Raw genomic sequence first — 15,812 nt, 5'->3', positions numbered from 1 at the left:
CCCTTGTGTCGTGTCATTGCCAAGCCTTTTTTTGCTTAGTCTGTGGCTTTTCTTTTTACCCTTTAGGTGAAAGCTTTTAAAGCATATTGAGTTTTTTTATTTTTAAGAGGCCCAAGTCACCTCTTATTTTCTGCTGTGTGTTTTGAGTGTGATAGTGTGTTTATGTCATTTATTAGGGTCCTTAAGTTTCTCTCTATTTTTTATGGATCTGCTAGGGTTTACATTAGGTCTCTAATCCATCTTGAATTAGTTGTTACATACAAAGTGAGGTTTGGTTCTGTTTTATTACGTGGGGAATTTGTAAGAAAACTTAGCACCTTCAGTTGACCCCAGAAACTCTGAGACGGTCCTTGGAAATTGCTATTTGTGAACTGGAGATTCTGAAGTGCAGGCAGCTGAGCGTCACTGCTCTGCTCCACTGCAGCTCTGCTCTTGTTTACATGGATTTAGGACTAGAATTCCAAAGTGTCTTGAACAGAAGGCCAACAAGGAGGGAGTTGTTGTTTGCTTGTTGTTTGGCCGTTTTGCAGAAGAGCCTAATGCAAATCACTCTCGACACATTGTGACGGTTTCTCTCTCTTAGGCGCAAACTGTCCAGGTTGCTGAAGTTGAGCCACAGACACAGCCACAGCCTTCCCCAGAACTTCTGCTTCCCAATTCCCTGAAGCCAGAAGAAGGGCTTGAAGTATGGAAAAACTGGGCCCAGACCAAGAACGCTGAGCTAGAGAAGGATGCTCAGAACAGACTGGCACCTATTGGGAGTGAGTATTTGGGAGGGAGGAGGGGGTGGGACTGTCCAGAATGCAATAGCGCTGAATTCACAGGAGGACTGAATGGCAGCAAAGTGGTCCGTATCCCCTCTCTTGGGGACTGATCAGGAAGTCTCATCTGATCTGAAACAGCATGCTGGGTGCAAAGCAAACAGTAGGCTAACCTGACCCTGGGTTCCTGGAGGCAGCCCAGCTGACTTGACACGCAGCACTGTTGCTGGAAGGAGGTGGGAACACTGGGTGCACTCAACACCCTTTTTCCTTAGTGTCAGGCTCATACACTTGCATGCTTTGGGGGATGTGTAAGGTGGGAACAGGGGTTAGGACATTTGGGATTACTGTCCCCTTGGATCACAGAAGTAAGTGACCATTGCTGTCCTAGCACTCCCAACCAAGCGGCGGCCTTTAAAGCACATTGTTTTCATTTTAAAGTTAGCAGTAGCCCTGTTCATCTTTGGGGCTTGTGTTGCAGGGCGCCAGCTGCTGCGATTCCAGGAAGATCTCATCTCCTCTGCTGTGGCTGAGTTGAATTATGGGCTCTGTTTAATGACACGAGAAGCTCGAAATGGGGAAGGTGAACCGTACGACCCAGATGTGCTTTACTACATTTTCCTGTGTATTCAAAAGGTAAAAGTGGCCCTCGGCATGGAGGGGTTAGAGCTGTGTTCCCACTGGGTGTCGACTAAGTTATTAACATGGCAGCCAGGTGATTATAATAGGTCGATCTTTCAGCTCCATTAATGAGTTTTATAATTCACATAATTTAAATTTCAGGAGATCTACATGTTTACTTTAGAAAAAAATAAAGCGTCACCTAAAATGTAACCAGCTAGAGAAACTTTTGTTAAATTACTTGTTCTGTTACCTTAACACAGTTCTTTTTGTTCAAGTAAAACAAGGTTTTCTTAAAAATAAATCATTCAACAAAAATCTGGTGCTGACGTGAGTAGAAGACTTTGGAAAGTTCTTGGAAAAATTAAATTGAAAGGTGATAAAGTATTTTCACGAACTTTTTGAAAACCCCTTGTAGACCTTTTCATTTTCTTTTCAGCTTTAACACAAAATAACTAATTAAAAGCATCTGCCAATCATTATAAATGAGGGTGAGTGCAGAGATCCAAAGCCCATCTGTAGGCAACTGGATATCACCTTACAGAAGGGTCTCGGGGAGGAGATGAGCCAATCAGGGTACAGTGTAGCAATGATGAAACTTACAACTTTCCTCTAGTTCCTAAATGCTTTCTGCCCCCCCCCCCAATTCTATCTTGCAAGTCTGACTAGACCAGAGGATGTACACTGGTGCAGATAGGAACTGGAAACACAGGGAATCCAGGGTGGATGATCCCTTCAGGACCAGTGGTGTGAGTGGCGATGCTGGGAGGATAGACAGAGGGTGGGTTGGAAAGGGGGAACCGATAACAAGGATCTACATGTGGCCTCCTCCCTGGGGGACGAAAACAGAAAAGTGTGTGAAGGGAGATGTCAGATAGGGCAAGATATGGCAAAATAATAATTTATAAATTATCAAGGGTTCATGAGGGAGGGGGAGAGGAGGAAGGGGCAAAAATGAGGAGCTGATATCAAGGGCTCAGGTAGAAAGCAAATGTTTTGAGTGTTGACGGCAACAAATGTACAAATGTGCTTGACACGATGGATGGATGGATTGTGATGAGTTTTATGTGCCCCCAATAAAATGATTTTTTTTTTTAAAAAAGCATCTGCCTATAGACTACGTAAATGTAGTAAGAATATCAGTAACCTAAGTTGAAGCAAATGGTCAGTAAAAAGAAAAACAGAAAGAAAAAGACAAAATGAATGTCAGAAGAGACTTGGAAACTTTCTTGTGAATGTCAAGTACCTAAAGCAAATGGAAGAAATGATGAGCTGAAAGAATGGCTCTGAAAACATGGAAGTATTAGAATGAAATGTGCAGACTTGTGGTTAGAAGAAGATCAAAAGGGAAGAATACTCTCAGCATTTCTCAAGCCGAACTGAAGAACAAATTCTAAAACTGGAAGGGTTGTAAAGGTAAAATATTGAATGCTGCAAGAAATATCAAGAGGAGGTGGAAGAAATACGCAGTGACTGCGCCAATGATATTGGTTGGTGCTCAGCCGTTACTGGAGGATCTCATAATAAGGAAGAATCAATAGTATTGAAAGAAGAAATGCTTCGACGGCATTGATGAAAGACAAAGAACGCCCCAGGAATTGACAGAAGACGCGTTGAAATGTTTTTCCCTATGCTGGCGTTGTTTACTTATCTAAGCTGAGAAATCCGGAAGACATAACAAATAATGAGCAACATTGTGAAGAATGGAAATTCCAGAACACCATGTGCTCCTACAGAACTTGTATATAGACCAAGAGGGAAGTTGTTTGAAAAACCAAGAAATACTGCACGGATTACGGTCTGGGAGGGTGTTTGTCAAGATTGTATCCTTTTACCATGTTTACTCAAATCATGCTAAGAAAATACTTGAAGAAGCTGGACATATAAAGGAAGGCTACAGCATCAGGGTTAGAGGAGGCTGCACCAACAATCTGATATGCGGACGACGCAACCTTGCTTGCTGAGTTACGGAGCAAAGGCTCCAACCTTTATTGTGGATTGCAGCGGAACACAGGCCAGGCTTTTTACAACTGGACCCGTGGTCCATCCCGTGGTCCATGGTAAAAGACTAACACCGTCAAAGGCTTCATTTTCAATAGATCCACAGTCAACACCCAAGGAAGACCAATCTGCTACAAAAGCCCTCTTTGACAAATAGTAAAGATGTTACTTTGAGGACTAAGGTGTGAGTGACAGGTGAAAACTGACAAATGTAGAAGCTGGACAATAAAAAATGTGATGCCTTTGCATTAGGGGGTTGGTGAAGAATATTGAGTATACCATGGATTTCTAGGGAAAAAACAAATCAATCTGTCTTGGGAGAAGTACAGCCAGAATGGCCCTGAGGAGCAAGGATGGTGAGAGTTTGTCTTAGAATTTTGGGCGCGTTACCACGAACCCTTGGAAAAGGACATCGTAGTTAAAGGTTCCTTAAAAAGAGGAAGAACTTGAACAAGATGACTGACACCGGGGCTGGAACAATGGACTTAAACGTTGCAGCAAGTAGGAAGGGGGTCAGGACAGGGCCGGCTCTCATTTTGCTGTTCAGAGGGCTTCTGTGAGTCAGCACCGACTCAGCAGCAGTGTCCACGTTAAACGTAACGGAGGAACTCATTTCGACTGGAAGCAGGTGTCGGTTTCTTAGTGCTTGACGGCTCTAGAGAAACCCACGGGTATTGTGGAAGAGCCCTTGCTGCTTGGGGCTCTCCCTGTTGCCTGGTCTGAGGAAAATCTGCCTCACAGTTTGTTTCGCTCTTTCTCTTCTTGGCTCCATAGCCTGCTCCGCATTATTGGGTACCACAGACATTGTCCTGTGCTGGATAAAAAAGCCATCGCAAAACCTGCCCGCCTCATTGTCCTAACCCTGGACCGAGTTGTGAGAATCAGACCACATGATCGGTGCAGTGTCCGTGTTGTGCCATGCTGGACGTGTGTGTTTGTTGAGGGAGGGGGTGTGAGGAGAAGTTGTACTGGGGAGGAAGAAAATGCTTTATTGGGCCTGAAAGTCTTACCAGGGAGACTGCCAACTTTTGTAACTTTTGTGGGTTTTCCCTTTAGTATCTTTTTGAAAATGGTCGAGTGGATGACATTTTCTCCGATCTGTACTATGTTCGGTTCACGGAGTGGCTGCATGAAGTTCTGAAGGATGTTCAGCCCCGGGTCACGCCGCTTGGTAAGTCTTCCTTCAGGGTCTTTGGATGTGTGAGTGCTCTGTGTGTCGTCGCTTGCCTGAGGAGGAGGGACATCGAGGTGAAGAGGGCCTCCATTTTCTGTTCTTCCTGCCGTCCTTGTTCATTACAATAAGTACAGAGTGTGAACTTTCCGTGGTGGGCTGCGAGAGTTGGGTGTTTATTGTTTATTGCTAACGGTGTATTTCCTACACGGTGCTGCTCTACTCACGAGCACTGTCCTGGGCAGCATGTGATGGTGGGAAGAGTCTGGGTGTAGGTGTAGAGCAATTTTGGCTTTAATTCTTGTTGTTCCATTTATTGCAATGTGTGCTCCTTAATTTTTTTGAAAATATGGGGGGGCTGCTTAGGCAAATTTTTGTTCTATTTATTTATTTATTTAGTCTATGATAATGTCAAGTAGTATTCCAAGTATTGGAGGGTATAATACAGCAAATGAACAAAATCGAGCTCAATCCCAATAGAGGAACACAGTGTAAAAAGAATCTTATTCATTTGTGATTGAGGGCTTTGAAGAGAGTGGAGAATGACAAGGGCACCAGGAGGGAGGACTGTGAGCAGCTGCCATTAGAACAGAGACCTACGCGGGTGACTCGCCATTCACAAGCTTTGAGAATTTTCAGGCCACTTAACGGCTATTCAGAGCCCACTCTCTAACCTTTTTATTATAGAAAAATAAACAGATAAAGGAATCCCCATGTGTCTATCATCTTTGGCAAATCTTACCTCATCTATATCACTACCTGCTTTCCCCCTTCCGTGAATTTGAAGGAAACCCTGATGTTTTATACATAAATATAGCAGTATCGATTGATAAGACCTAAATGCCAATGTAATTTTTTAAAAATCTTTTTATTGGGACTCATAAGGCTCTTATCACAACCTGTACATACATCAATTGTACATACATCAATTGAGCAAAGCACCCTTATACATTCGTTGCACTCGTCACTCTCATAATTCACCTTCCACTTGGGTTCCTGGAATCAGCTCGGTTTCCCTTTTTTTTCTTCCCCCCCCGTCCCCCTCCCTCCCCGGCGTCTCCCCTCACCCGCCTCCCCATTGCCCATCTCCCAGAGAGGAGGTTACACAGATCTCCGAGATCGGTTCGCCAATGTAATATTTTTAAGATAAGCAGACAACCTATTTTCATATTGTCATCAAATATCTGGACTTTGTTAGAATTTTGTTGTTGTTGTTGTTAGAATTTTTAAAGTATATTTCACAGATGTTATAATTTTTCCCTGGTCTGAATTAGTATAAAGAGGGTTCACACATTAAAATGAATATGTCTTTTAATACTTAGTCTTAATTTTTGCCTGCGTTCTCTCTCTTGTACAATTCACTGGTGTGAAATGTTGGGCGGCTGTTGCTGTCGATGGCATCTGCCTGTGGTCCAGTTAACCCTGTCCTGTTTATACAAGCAATGGGGAACTGCGCATAAAGGGTGCACCTACTTAGGATTGTTGTTGTGTTGGGTATATCATAAGAGGGTGATTTTTCTCCCCCTGGATGCCCTTTACCCTTTAATTTATTTGAGTTGGAAATGATGGTATCCTAGTGCTGCTTCATTTACTGGCTGGACTACAAAAAGAAATTGACCCTCATCGGCTCTTGGGCTTTCCCTGCTCACAGATTCTGTGGGAGGGCAGGATAAGGCCTGTGTTCTTTCCCTTGTTCACTAGTTTCCACAGTAGTGAGTTGGCTCACTCACCATCTCCAGTGATGACCAGTTAGGCTTTTTAAGGATTTTTCTGAACTTACGAGTTTGAACATTGTCTATGTGTTTCAACCCATTGCAGATGTACTTTATATACAGATTGTGTCTTCTTTGTTAGTGCCTGGGCCCTTTTCACATGTGTGTAGTAGTCTTCAGTAACTTCTGGACTTCTGATTTGATGGTGTCCTCCTGTCCCAGATGTGGAATCAACCAGTTCTCTATGGAGCCCAGTTCCCTTAAGTGGGAAGTAGTATTCGAGTACCACGGTCTAGATGCTAAGGACCTTCTTTGCTCCTGGGATTGGTCCTTGTTTCTGGACCTAATGTTGGGCATAACTAGAAGAACAAATTACAGAAAATTTTTTATCATTTTTATCTTTACCATTGAAATCCAGAACTAGAAGCTTTTTTTTCACATATATATTATATATAAATATATATATATATATAAATTCATTTTATTTAGGGCTTAGAGGAGAGTAACACCAGGGAGTTAGGGAAATGACATAAGAACAGCAAAAGGAGGATGTATTGGACAACATAATCCTTTTTTGCTTCCTGGAAGTGGTGTGGCACCTTGCACTACCTGTCCAGAGAACCCTGAAGAGGCCCCCAGAGGAAATGCTTGACTCTGTTGCTATGACCGTGTTGTCACAATCTTGCACAAATAGTTGCTCACTGACAAGGAGTACAAGAAGAAGGCTTGGTCATTAACCCAGGGGTCATCTCTTTGGTGGCAGACCTGGCTGCCCAGAGTTGGTGGCCGCTCCTTGGTCTCTACTCCTTGATATCACTTATGATGTAGAGTTTTGCAATAAAACCGGGCCCAAGGACAAACTTTCATGGTCTGGAATGTCAGCCTCCTCTTTATCCAGAGAAGGAATGAGAATGGACTAAGTTCTGGCTACGCTAGACATGGAAACAGGTGTACATGATGGAAATGGGAAAGTTCTGCACCCGCTGGCCAGAGAGGTGTGCTGATAATGCAGAGCTGAGTTGGCACTTTTAGGAGTTTCACTTTGGCTGAGGGCCAGCCTTTTGCCCCGTATTAACCTTGCAGTACAGGAAGAATTTCGCATCATGTGAAAGCAGTCCTATGTGGCAGTGTCTCCCCAAGTGTGGGTCCTAAACACAGCTGCATTGCCATCGACTGGGGACATGTTAGAAACGCAGCTCTTGGATTCCACTTCATGAACTCAGGTTGGGTGGCACCCAGCCATAGGTGTTTTTGAACAAGCTTTCTAAATCATTCTGCCACATCTCAGGAGACGTGCTTTGGTGGACTTGTTCTCCTGTGCCATCGTCATTCTTGTAGCCTGGCCCTGGGAGGGACTCCTGCAATCCTCTTGTTGTAGCAGGCCTCTCTTCCTCCTAGGCTATGTCCTGCCCAGCCATGTGACGGAGGAGATGCTGTGGGAGTGCAAACAGCTTGGGGCTCACTCCCCCTCCACCCTGTTGACCACCCTCATGTTCTTTAACACCAAGTAAGTGTTCTGGAGGCTCCCCGTTTACCCACTGCTTGGGTCTGCCCAGTGAAGAGGGTGGGAGCTCTCCAGGAGGTCTTCTAAATCCCCTGACAAATATTTGAGAGACTGGGCTGCTGACAGCCTCCAACCCTGCTTGCCTGCATCTCAAGTGGTGACCACTGAGGCATACAGCTCCCATCAGCCCTGACATGGCTCTTTTACTGATGACTGTGTTTGGGGGAGGGTCGAGGCTTTTCCAAAGCCTTGAAGGGTTAGAGGGTCAGTCATGTCTCCTCCCGGCACCCCTCCCTCTGCCTTGCTTTCGCTTGTGGTCCAGGTACTTCCTGTTGAAGACAGTGGACCAGCACATGAAGCTGGCCTTCTCCAAGGTCTTGCGACAGACAAAGAAGAACCCCTCCAATCCCAAGGATAAAAGCACGAGTATCCGTTACCTGAAAGCGCTGGGGATACATCAGACCGGTCAGAAAGGTAGGACAGGGGGCCAAAGTGGCAGAGTAATGATACCTGTTCTGCTGGGTGGGGCTGGTAATCATTGTGAAAGTTGTCACTTCCCAGGTGGAAATGCTCTACTTTCTTCTGAGCCAAATACTTGGCTTTTCTCCTTGAAAACCTTTCTCTTTCCCCCCCCTCCGCCCCCATAACTTACCATCCATGCCCCATCTTTTCACATTCAACATTTCCTGGGTCAGGTGGCTGGGGCCCTCGGGTTCCTGAACTCGGCCTGAGCTAAGACAGACTGATGGGGTGTGTTTTACAGTTACAGATGACATGTATGCAGAACAGACGGAAAATCCAGAGAATCCACTGAGGTGTCCCATCAAACTCTATGATTTCTACCTCTTCAAATGGTGAGGCTTTATTGTGACTGGGTGACCCTGTAGGTGTGCATGCACGTGGGCATGCTCACCTGTGTGCGTATCTTGTCCCAGGTGAGAGCCATTTCCTAATCCCCAAAGAGGTATAGAAGCAGCCTGGCTGCTTTCCCATGTGTGCTCCGCTTCCTGGTAGCCTCAGGCACAGGAAAGGCTCCCTCCAGTATATACTGAGGGTAGCCCTGCATCTTCTTGATTTTGATCTGTCATCACTTTCACTCTCCTATCCAAAAAGGAACTCCTTTGCCCATACCTTTTTTTCCCTGTAATTTTGACATGTTGTCTTCACAGACATGCCAGATTGGTCATTGTAGGTGGTAGCTCAGTGGTCTCCTGTTACTCTGCAGAGAACGACAGCACATGCTGACATGGTTAACAGAGACTGGCATGCATACACTCCTTGTGAACCTCTTGTCCACATAGCTTTCGATTCTAGCCACAGGCCTCTCTCCATACAAGGACACCATGCCCCCTCTTTATCTCAAGGCCTTGGCACTGAATTAGCCCCTCTTTTCCATCCTTTTGACTAGATGGTTCTTATCAATGCCTCTTCTCACCTTAAACACAACTTTAAGGTGTGTTTACGGAAGTGTTTCCAAATTTCCTGCTTGTTCTTTTGGGGATCATCAAGTCCTCTGGCTGTTTATTTGTAGCCACTGACCACTATTTGTCATTTTGCTTGCATGTGTGTGTATCATTTCCTCTCTCCCTTGCAACCTGTAAACTCCATAAGGGCAGGGACTGTAAAACTCTTAAGCGAACATCTGATGCATAGCCTGGTGCACAGCAGCTCTAGAATCAATCTTGGGTGGGCATGAGGATAACTGTTAGAGGTTAGAGGGTGTCAGATGCTTGGAAAAGGCCTAGCTCAACAGTGGGGGAGGAAGGAACCTTGAATCTTGATTGAGCTGGGAAGGCAGATAGGGTCCCCAGAAAGACTTGTGGGATTTCAATGGATCAGGTACAGAAAAGGGAGCACAGAAATAGGATAGTTAGTGATCTAGGACGTTGATTTGTCAGAGAGATGGAGTTGCGCCTGTTAGTGTGCAGGAGCCCCCGGGAGGACCTGGGTCACTCCCTGTCGAGCTTTTGCAGACAGCATCTGTCCAGGAGGCTTATGGTGGGAGGTTGGACTTTGTAGAGCTTTTACCCACTTTCTACCAACATGTTCTTTAGCCCCCAGAGTGTGAAAGGCCGGAATGACACCTTTTACCTGACTCCTGAACCGGTAGTGGCCCCCAACAGTCCGATCTGGTACTCGGTCCAGCCTATCAGCAGAGAGCAGATGGGACAGATGCTGACCCGAATCCTGGTGATCCGAGAAATTCAGGAGGCCATTGCTGTGGCCAATGCAAGTACCATGCACTGAGCTGCCTCTACCAGAGTGCAGGGAGACCAGCCAGGAAGAACTGCACAGACTTTCACACTAAAGAAGAGGCCTCCGTTGTTGGTTTTTTTTCCTTTTTTTATTGGTGTAGTTACCAATCCTTCTGGGCTGCAACTATTCAAAATGTATAAGGAAACCGCGCTCCTTCTGCATCTTCATAAACTGGCAGCGGCGGCAGCTTCCTCAGCCTGTGGGGGCTCCAGGTGTCCTGAGAGCCAGGTGTCCTGGGAAGTCGCTGGCTGACTTTTCCTGCCTTTGCCTGGGGCCTGGGAAAAGGACTTGAACCTTTTGGAGAAATGTGGCCCTTTCCCTTCCTCCAGAAAGATGGAATTAATAGTGGACCGACCCTTCAGGAAATCCCTCCAGTTCCAGTGGACTGGCCCAACTCACTGACCACAGGCGGCCCGTGTGTTTTCTTTCTCCATACTCCGGACATAAACTCAGCATCTTAATGGAAGGAAAACGAGAACTTCAATTATGATTTATTAAAGACAATTTCTATTGCACCCCCTTTAAGACAAGTGACATTTTAGATGTTAAAGTAAAAACTACCATGCCTTTTTTTTTTTTTTGGCCTAACATTGAGGCCTTAAACCTGAGGCTCCTGTGCCTGATGGAATTCTTGTAACATACACTTGTGTATCATATAAAGATACCACTCTGTTTCTCTTATGTATTCTTACTCTAGTTGTTTATTAAGAATGACAAGCACGTCTTTTCAATATTCTAGTGAACACTGTGTCTTTATTTGGGTAGGGTCCTGGTGGGAATAGGGAGGAAGAGCTGCCCCTTTAATAAAAGTCAAGGCCCACCCCTTGCGTGCCAGCTCTGGGGGAGGGTAGGTGGGGCGGGAAGCCCCACCTACTTCCTAGTATTCGGCCAGCTGTCGGGTTCTGCGCATGCGCCCTCGGGGTTGCCGCCCAGGTCGCGGGTTTATCCCTGGCTCCGCCTACTCGGTGCGCCTGACGTAAGCGGCGCGTCGGCGCCCTGACGCTATCAGCGGGTTCATATTGGCGTGGCCCAGGCGCTTGCGGCCTCTGCGGCGCCGTCCCGAAGACACGCGGCCGCGCTCCCTGTGGTCATGGCCGACTACTTGATTAGCGGGGGCACGTCCTACGTGCCGGATGACGGACTCACGGCACAGCAGCTTTTCAACTGCGGGGATGGACTCACCTACAAGTGCGGAGTTAATCGGGTTTGCTTGGGCGAGGAGAGGGGCGGCGCGCCGAGCCGGGAGGCTGGTTGGGGCTTCCATTGAGCTCCCGGGCGTGCGGAGGATGTTCCTGGGATGACTTATTTCACATTCGCTTACTCCCAGGTCTGGTGGGATGGGGAGGAAGCACCCTAGCAGCGTCTGGGTTATTTGCTAGAAACGACATTTTCTTGGCATACGGAGCCCATGGGCTGCCAGCAGTACGGGTGACAGCTAGTGGAAGAGAATATTCTCTTTCTCCACCTCTACCATGTGCTCTGCCATGCCTGTGACACATGCTCAGTCATTGGCAGCTCGTGCCCAGACTCCATTTGAGGGTGTTATGGAGAAGGATTCTCAGGTAGCCCAAAGCCTGAACCCTTCTCCCATTCTCCCTTTGAACAGTGACTTTCTCATTCTTCCTGGATACATCGACTTCACAGCAGACCAGGTGGTGAGTGTGGGTTGGAATTGGGGCCAGGGCACCAAGGTGGATTAAAAGGCTGCTATTTTGTGCTGTCAGGGCTACCTCACTAGATTGGACTTGGGGGTGGATTCTGGGGAGTGGGCTTGCCGTCTTACATGCAAGTCATATAGGGTACCTAATTCATGGGGACCCAGTAACCACCCCACCTGAGATGATTGCTCTCACTACTGAGCCTTATTTCCTCAGGACCTGACCTCTGCGCTTACCAAGAAGATCACCCTAAAAACTCCTCTAATTTCTTCCCCCATGGACACGGTCACGGAGGCTGGGATGGCCATAGCAATGGCGGTAAGCTCATCCAGGTGCTGGGGCCAATTTTATCTATTTTCCCCTCCCCCCAAAACTGTTGGACTTCTCTTTAGTACTTGTCCCTTATTTTCCTTCTTCTCTTGATTTTCCCTGCAGCTTACAGGCGGAATTGGCTTCATCCACCACAACTGCACCCCTGAATTCCAGGCCAATGAAGTTCGGAAAGTGAAGGTCAGGTCAAAGATCCTGCCAAAAGCACCCAGGATTGGGAGGGGTGGAGTGGTGGGATGGATAAGCTCCTAAGCTAGTTAGTGTTCGACCTCCCCACTTCCTGAGAAGAACCAGAGACCCAGCATTTCCGGCAACAGTAGTGGACCAAGTGGACAGTGCCTCCAGAGCACCCACTACCTCCTATCCCTGACCTCTGAGAAGGGTTCCATGTATCCGTGACATTGGCCATGTGACATCCCCGAGCTATAGTTGAGCAGAGATCCCAGGCTTCAGACCAAGAACCTGAAGAAAGCAGCCAGCTAAGAAATGCCCCTTTCCTGCCATCCTTCCAGAAATATGAGCAGGGATTCATCACAGACCCTGTGGTCCTCAGCCCCAAAGACCGAGTACGGGATGTGTTTGAGGCCAAAGCCCGGCATGGTTTCTGTGGGATCCCCATCACAGACACAGGCCGAATGGGGAGCCGTCTGATGGGCATCATCTCCTCCCGGGACATTGATTTTCTCAAGGAGGAGGAGCACAACCGATCTCTGGAAGAGGTGGGTGCCACGCTGACAGCATGGCTGAGCTCTAGCAGCCCAAGCCAAACCTGGTGGGGGTGGGGTGGGGCATTTATTTTTGCAAGCCCTGCTGTTCCCCTTCCCCAGCATGCCTGCTGTGTGGTTGCTTTGAGGAGAGTAGTGGGGAGCTGAGGGAGGGAACATTAGTCTGTAGAAGCATGCTCCTGGGAATAGGTCAGGCCTTCTGACAGCTTCCTCCCCTCCCAGATCATGACGAAGCGGGAAGACTTGGTGGTGGCACCTGCAGGCATCACATTAAAGGAAGCAAATGAAATCTTACAGCGAAGCAAGAAGGGTGAGTGTCATGGAGCTGGGAAGGGGGCTTGGAACCGAAGTCTAGGACCCTGACTAACTTAACGTCCTGCACTGCTCCCAGGGAAGTTACCCATTGTAAATGAAAACGATGAGCTTGTGGCCATCATTGCCCGGACAGACCTGAAGAAGAACCGGGACTACCCGCTGGCCTCCAAAGATACAAAGAAGCAACTGCTGTGTGGAGCAGCTATCGGCACACATGAAGACGACAAGTACCGGTTGGACTTGCTAGCCCAGTCTGGTGTGGACGTGGTGGTTCTGGTGCGCTGCTGCACAGATGGGGTGGTGGCGTAGCAGGGTCGGCTGCCATGCAGCAGTTTCTCTGAAACTTCCTTCCTATCTCAGGACTCTTCCCAGGGAAATTCCATCTTCCAGATCAACATGATCAAGTACATCAAAGAGAAGTACCCCAGTCTCCAGGTCATTGGAGGCAATGGTGAGACAAGACATCTCAAGCTGTGGAGGAGCTGGATTTCCACTTGGTCTTGTGCCTGAGCCTTTCCCTCTCTCCCTGCAGTGGTGACTGCTGCTCAGGCCAAGAATCTCATCGACGCAGGTGTGGATGCCTTGCGGGTGGGCATGGGCAGTGGCTCCATCTGCATTACCCAGGAAGGTAAGAAGATGCTACCTGAAGCACCCTTAATCCCACCTGCACTAGGGCCATTCGCACTTAGAAGTGTACCACACACCCTCCTATAGGCAGGTCTGGGGGTCATATAGGGCCCTTGGATGGCTGATGTGTTCTAGAAGAGGAGCTCATCAGCCCTCACCTCCCACCCCACCCCTGCCAAGCCTGGCCTCTTTGCTCCTGCTCTGTGCCCTCTCTAAACTCTGGTCTGTTTGTTTTATTTAGTGGCTCCCAAGATCCCTCCAGACATAAAGTCCCACAGCCCCAAATGCCCTTCTACTGTCACGGGTTGCTATAGTAAGTCCGGCCCGGCCCACTGGCCCGGCCCAGCTGCCCACTGCCCGGCTGCTTGGTTGACTGTAGCTGTAGCTCCCGGGGTTTGTGGTGCTGATGGGTGGGCAGGGCAGACTCATGGACAGACCATGGTTTTCAGGGCTGCTCCAGAATCTTGCTTGAGATACTTCCAGGGCAGGCCCTGCTCAGGTACCTGCTTTCCCTTTCACGGAACTGACCAGCCTCTGATCTTGCCTGAGCTGCCCACCATTCAGAAAAGAGGCAAGTGCCTCTGGGTACTAACTGCACGGTGCCCCGGATTCCACCCAATAGCAGCTTGGTGAAGCTTTTCAGTCAAGACTGCATGTGCCTGAGGCTGCCCTGGGCCTGCACACACGCACGCTACACATGTGGAGGCCAGCACTTTTAGTGGTTGGCATTTTTAAGGTGGAGGACAAAGGTCAACCCAGACAAACTCCCTCACTCCAACCGCAGCTCTGATACTTGATGTAGCCCAGGGTACTCAGTGTGGCCATTGGGCCCCTTGCCTGTGCCCACTAACCCTGCATACCCATGTGTTCATCTCACAACAGTGCTGGCCTGCGGGCGGCCCCAAGCAACTGCTGTGTACAAAGTGTCGGAGTACGCGCGGCGCTTTGGTGTCCCAGTCATCGCTGATGGAGGAATACAAAATGTGGGCCACATAGCCAAAGCCTTGGCCCTTGGGGCCTCCACAGGTAATCCCAGCACCCATGAAGCCTAGTGGCAGGCCTTCTTGAAGGCTGCTTAGACATTGTCTCAAGCACTGCCTCTGTCCACAGTCATGATGGGCTCCCTTCTGGCTGCTACTACCGAGGCCCCCGGCGAATACTTCTTTTCTGATGGGATCCGCCTGAAGAAATACCGCGGCATGGGCTCTCTCGACGCCATGGACAAACACCTCAGCAGCCAGAACCGCTATTTCAGGTGGGACAGCAGGCCAGTTCCGCTACCCTGCCCTTGCCAGTGGACCTCTCCCGTGTGGTGACCCTACCCATGCCTTGGCCTCTCTACAGTGAAGCTGACAAAATCAAGGTGGCCCAGGGCGTGTCAGGGGCTGTGCAAGACAAAGGATCCATCCACAAGTTCGTCCCCTACCTGATCGCAGGCATCCAGCACTCCTGCCAGGACATTGGTGCCAAGAGCTTGACCCAAGTCCGGTGAGTGTCGGAGCTAAGCTCTAGGGTGAGGCTGTCTGTCTAGGCTAGCTCCCCCCATCTGACCACAGCCCTCCATTCAGAGCCATGATGTACTCTGGAGAGCTCAAGTTTGAGAAGAGAACATCCTCGGCCCAGGTCGAAGGCGGTGTCCACGGCCTCCATTCGTAAGTGACTTGACCCCACCCATTGCTCCTGTGCCCCGCCAGGTCTCCTTTCTCCTGCCCTGCCTCCCTCATAAGGCCTTCCTTCCTGCCCATAGGTACGAGAAGCGGCTCTTTTGATCCAGTAATCTTCCCTCTCTCTTTTTCAATAAAAGTTTGGAGAAAAAAAGTGAATGCCTGGTTTATTGGGGTCAACAGGCTCTTGTTGACAAAAGAGAAGCCCAGGTCGGAACCATGAAGAGTTCAAGAGTGTGTCCCAACTAAGACTGCCCACAGGCTGCCTCTGAAGAACCCAGTCTCTCACAGAATCTTGAGTCTGAAGCTCCCTAGGAGGGCTCATGAAAGCCTGTGGGGCCCCAGACTCCTATCCACCAATCTCTTGGGAACCCAGTGGCCAGGCCAAACATGCTACATAACTTGAATCTCTAAAAGGCCTTGTGAGTAAACAGTGAGGTCCCCTTGAGTTTCCATGTGAGTAACAA

General features: G+C 48.4%; 2 protein-coding genes across 6 annotated transcripts in view; both read left to right on the top strand.

Annotated features, from left to right (window-relative positions):
- Positions 1 to 10,757, top strand: part of QRICH1 (glutamine rich 1) — a 46,984-nt gene extending 36,227 nt beyond the window's left edge. For all 3 annotated transcript variants that reach the window (XM_075547331.1, XM_075547332.1, XM_075547333.1), the window contains 7 exons: positions 584 to 761; positions 1,243 to 1,397; positions 4,440 to 4,554; positions 7,665 to 7,773; positions 8,093 to 8,244; positions 8,534 to 8,624; positions 9,825 to 10,757. In XM_075547331.1, the coding sequence (XP_075403446.1) occupies positions 584 to 761; positions 1,243 to 1,397; positions 4,440 to 4,554; positions 7,665 to 7,773; positions 8,093 to 8,244; positions 8,534 to 8,624; positions 9,825 to 10,017 (993 nt within the window). In that variant the 3' untranslated portion in view covers positions 10,018 to 10,757. The remainder of the gene's footprint in view (positions 1 to 583; positions 762 to 1,242; positions 1,398 to 4,439; positions 4,555 to 7,664; positions 7,774 to 8,092; positions 8,245 to 8,533; positions 8,625 to 9,824) is intronic.
- Positions 10,758 to 11,033: 276 nt separating this feature from the next.
- On the top strand, positions 11,034 to 15,543 carry IMPDH2 (inosine monophosphate dehydrogenase 2). 3 transcript variants are annotated; one of them, XM_075547327.1, is made up of 15 exons: positions 11,034 to 11,214; positions 11,633 to 11,681; positions 11,901 to 12,002; positions 12,120 to 12,194; positions 12,527 to 12,733; positions 12,962 to 13,049; positions 13,131 to 13,330; positions 13,415 to 13,505; positions 13,587 to 13,682; positions 13,923 to 13,994; positions 14,564 to 14,707; positions 14,792 to 14,936; positions 15,026 to 15,169; positions 15,250 to 15,333; positions 15,429 to 15,543. In XM_075547327.1, the coding sequence occupies exons 1-15, from the start codon at positions 11,117 to 11,119 to the stop codon at positions 15,448 to 15,450; spliced, it is 1,617 nt and encodes a 538-aa protein (XP_075403442.1). In that variant the 5' UTR covers positions 11,034 to 11,116; the 3' UTR covers positions 15,451 to 15,543. The 3 variants fall into 3 exon arrangements, with proteins under 3 accessions (XP_075403442.1, XP_075403444.1, XP_075403443.1); XM_075547328.1 differs by having other exon boundaries at positions 11,096 to 11,230; XM_075547329.1 differs by lacking the exon at positions 13,923 to 13,994 and having other exon boundaries at positions 11,036 to 11,214.
- The last annotated feature ends 269 nt before the right edge of the window (positions 15,544 to 15,812 follow it).

Source organism: Tenrec ecaudatus, chromosome 4 (assembly GCF_050624435.1).
Source record: "Tenrec ecaudatus isolate mTenEca1 chromosome 4, mTenEca1.hap1, whole genome shotgun sequence".
Classification (NCBI taxonomy): domain Eukaryota; kingdom Metazoa; phylum Chordata; class Mammalia; order Afrosoricida; family Tenrecidae; genus Tenrec; species Tenrec ecaudatus.
This window is presented reverse-complemented; position numbering and strand designations above follow the sequence as displayed.

Coding starts and splice junctions, on each gene's coding strand:
- IMPDH2 (XM_075547327.1), top strand. CDS start 11,117: ATGGCCGACTACTTGATTAGCGGGGGCACGTCCTACGTGCCGGATGAC. Junction 11,215..11,632: donor GGGGATGGACTCACCTACAA/GTGCGGAGTTAA, acceptor CCCTTTGAACAG/TGACTTTCTCATTCTTCCTG. Junction 13,331..13,414: donor GTGTGGACGTGGTGGTTCTG/GTGCGCTGCTGC, acceptor TTCCTATCTCAG/GACTCTTCCCAGGGAAATTC.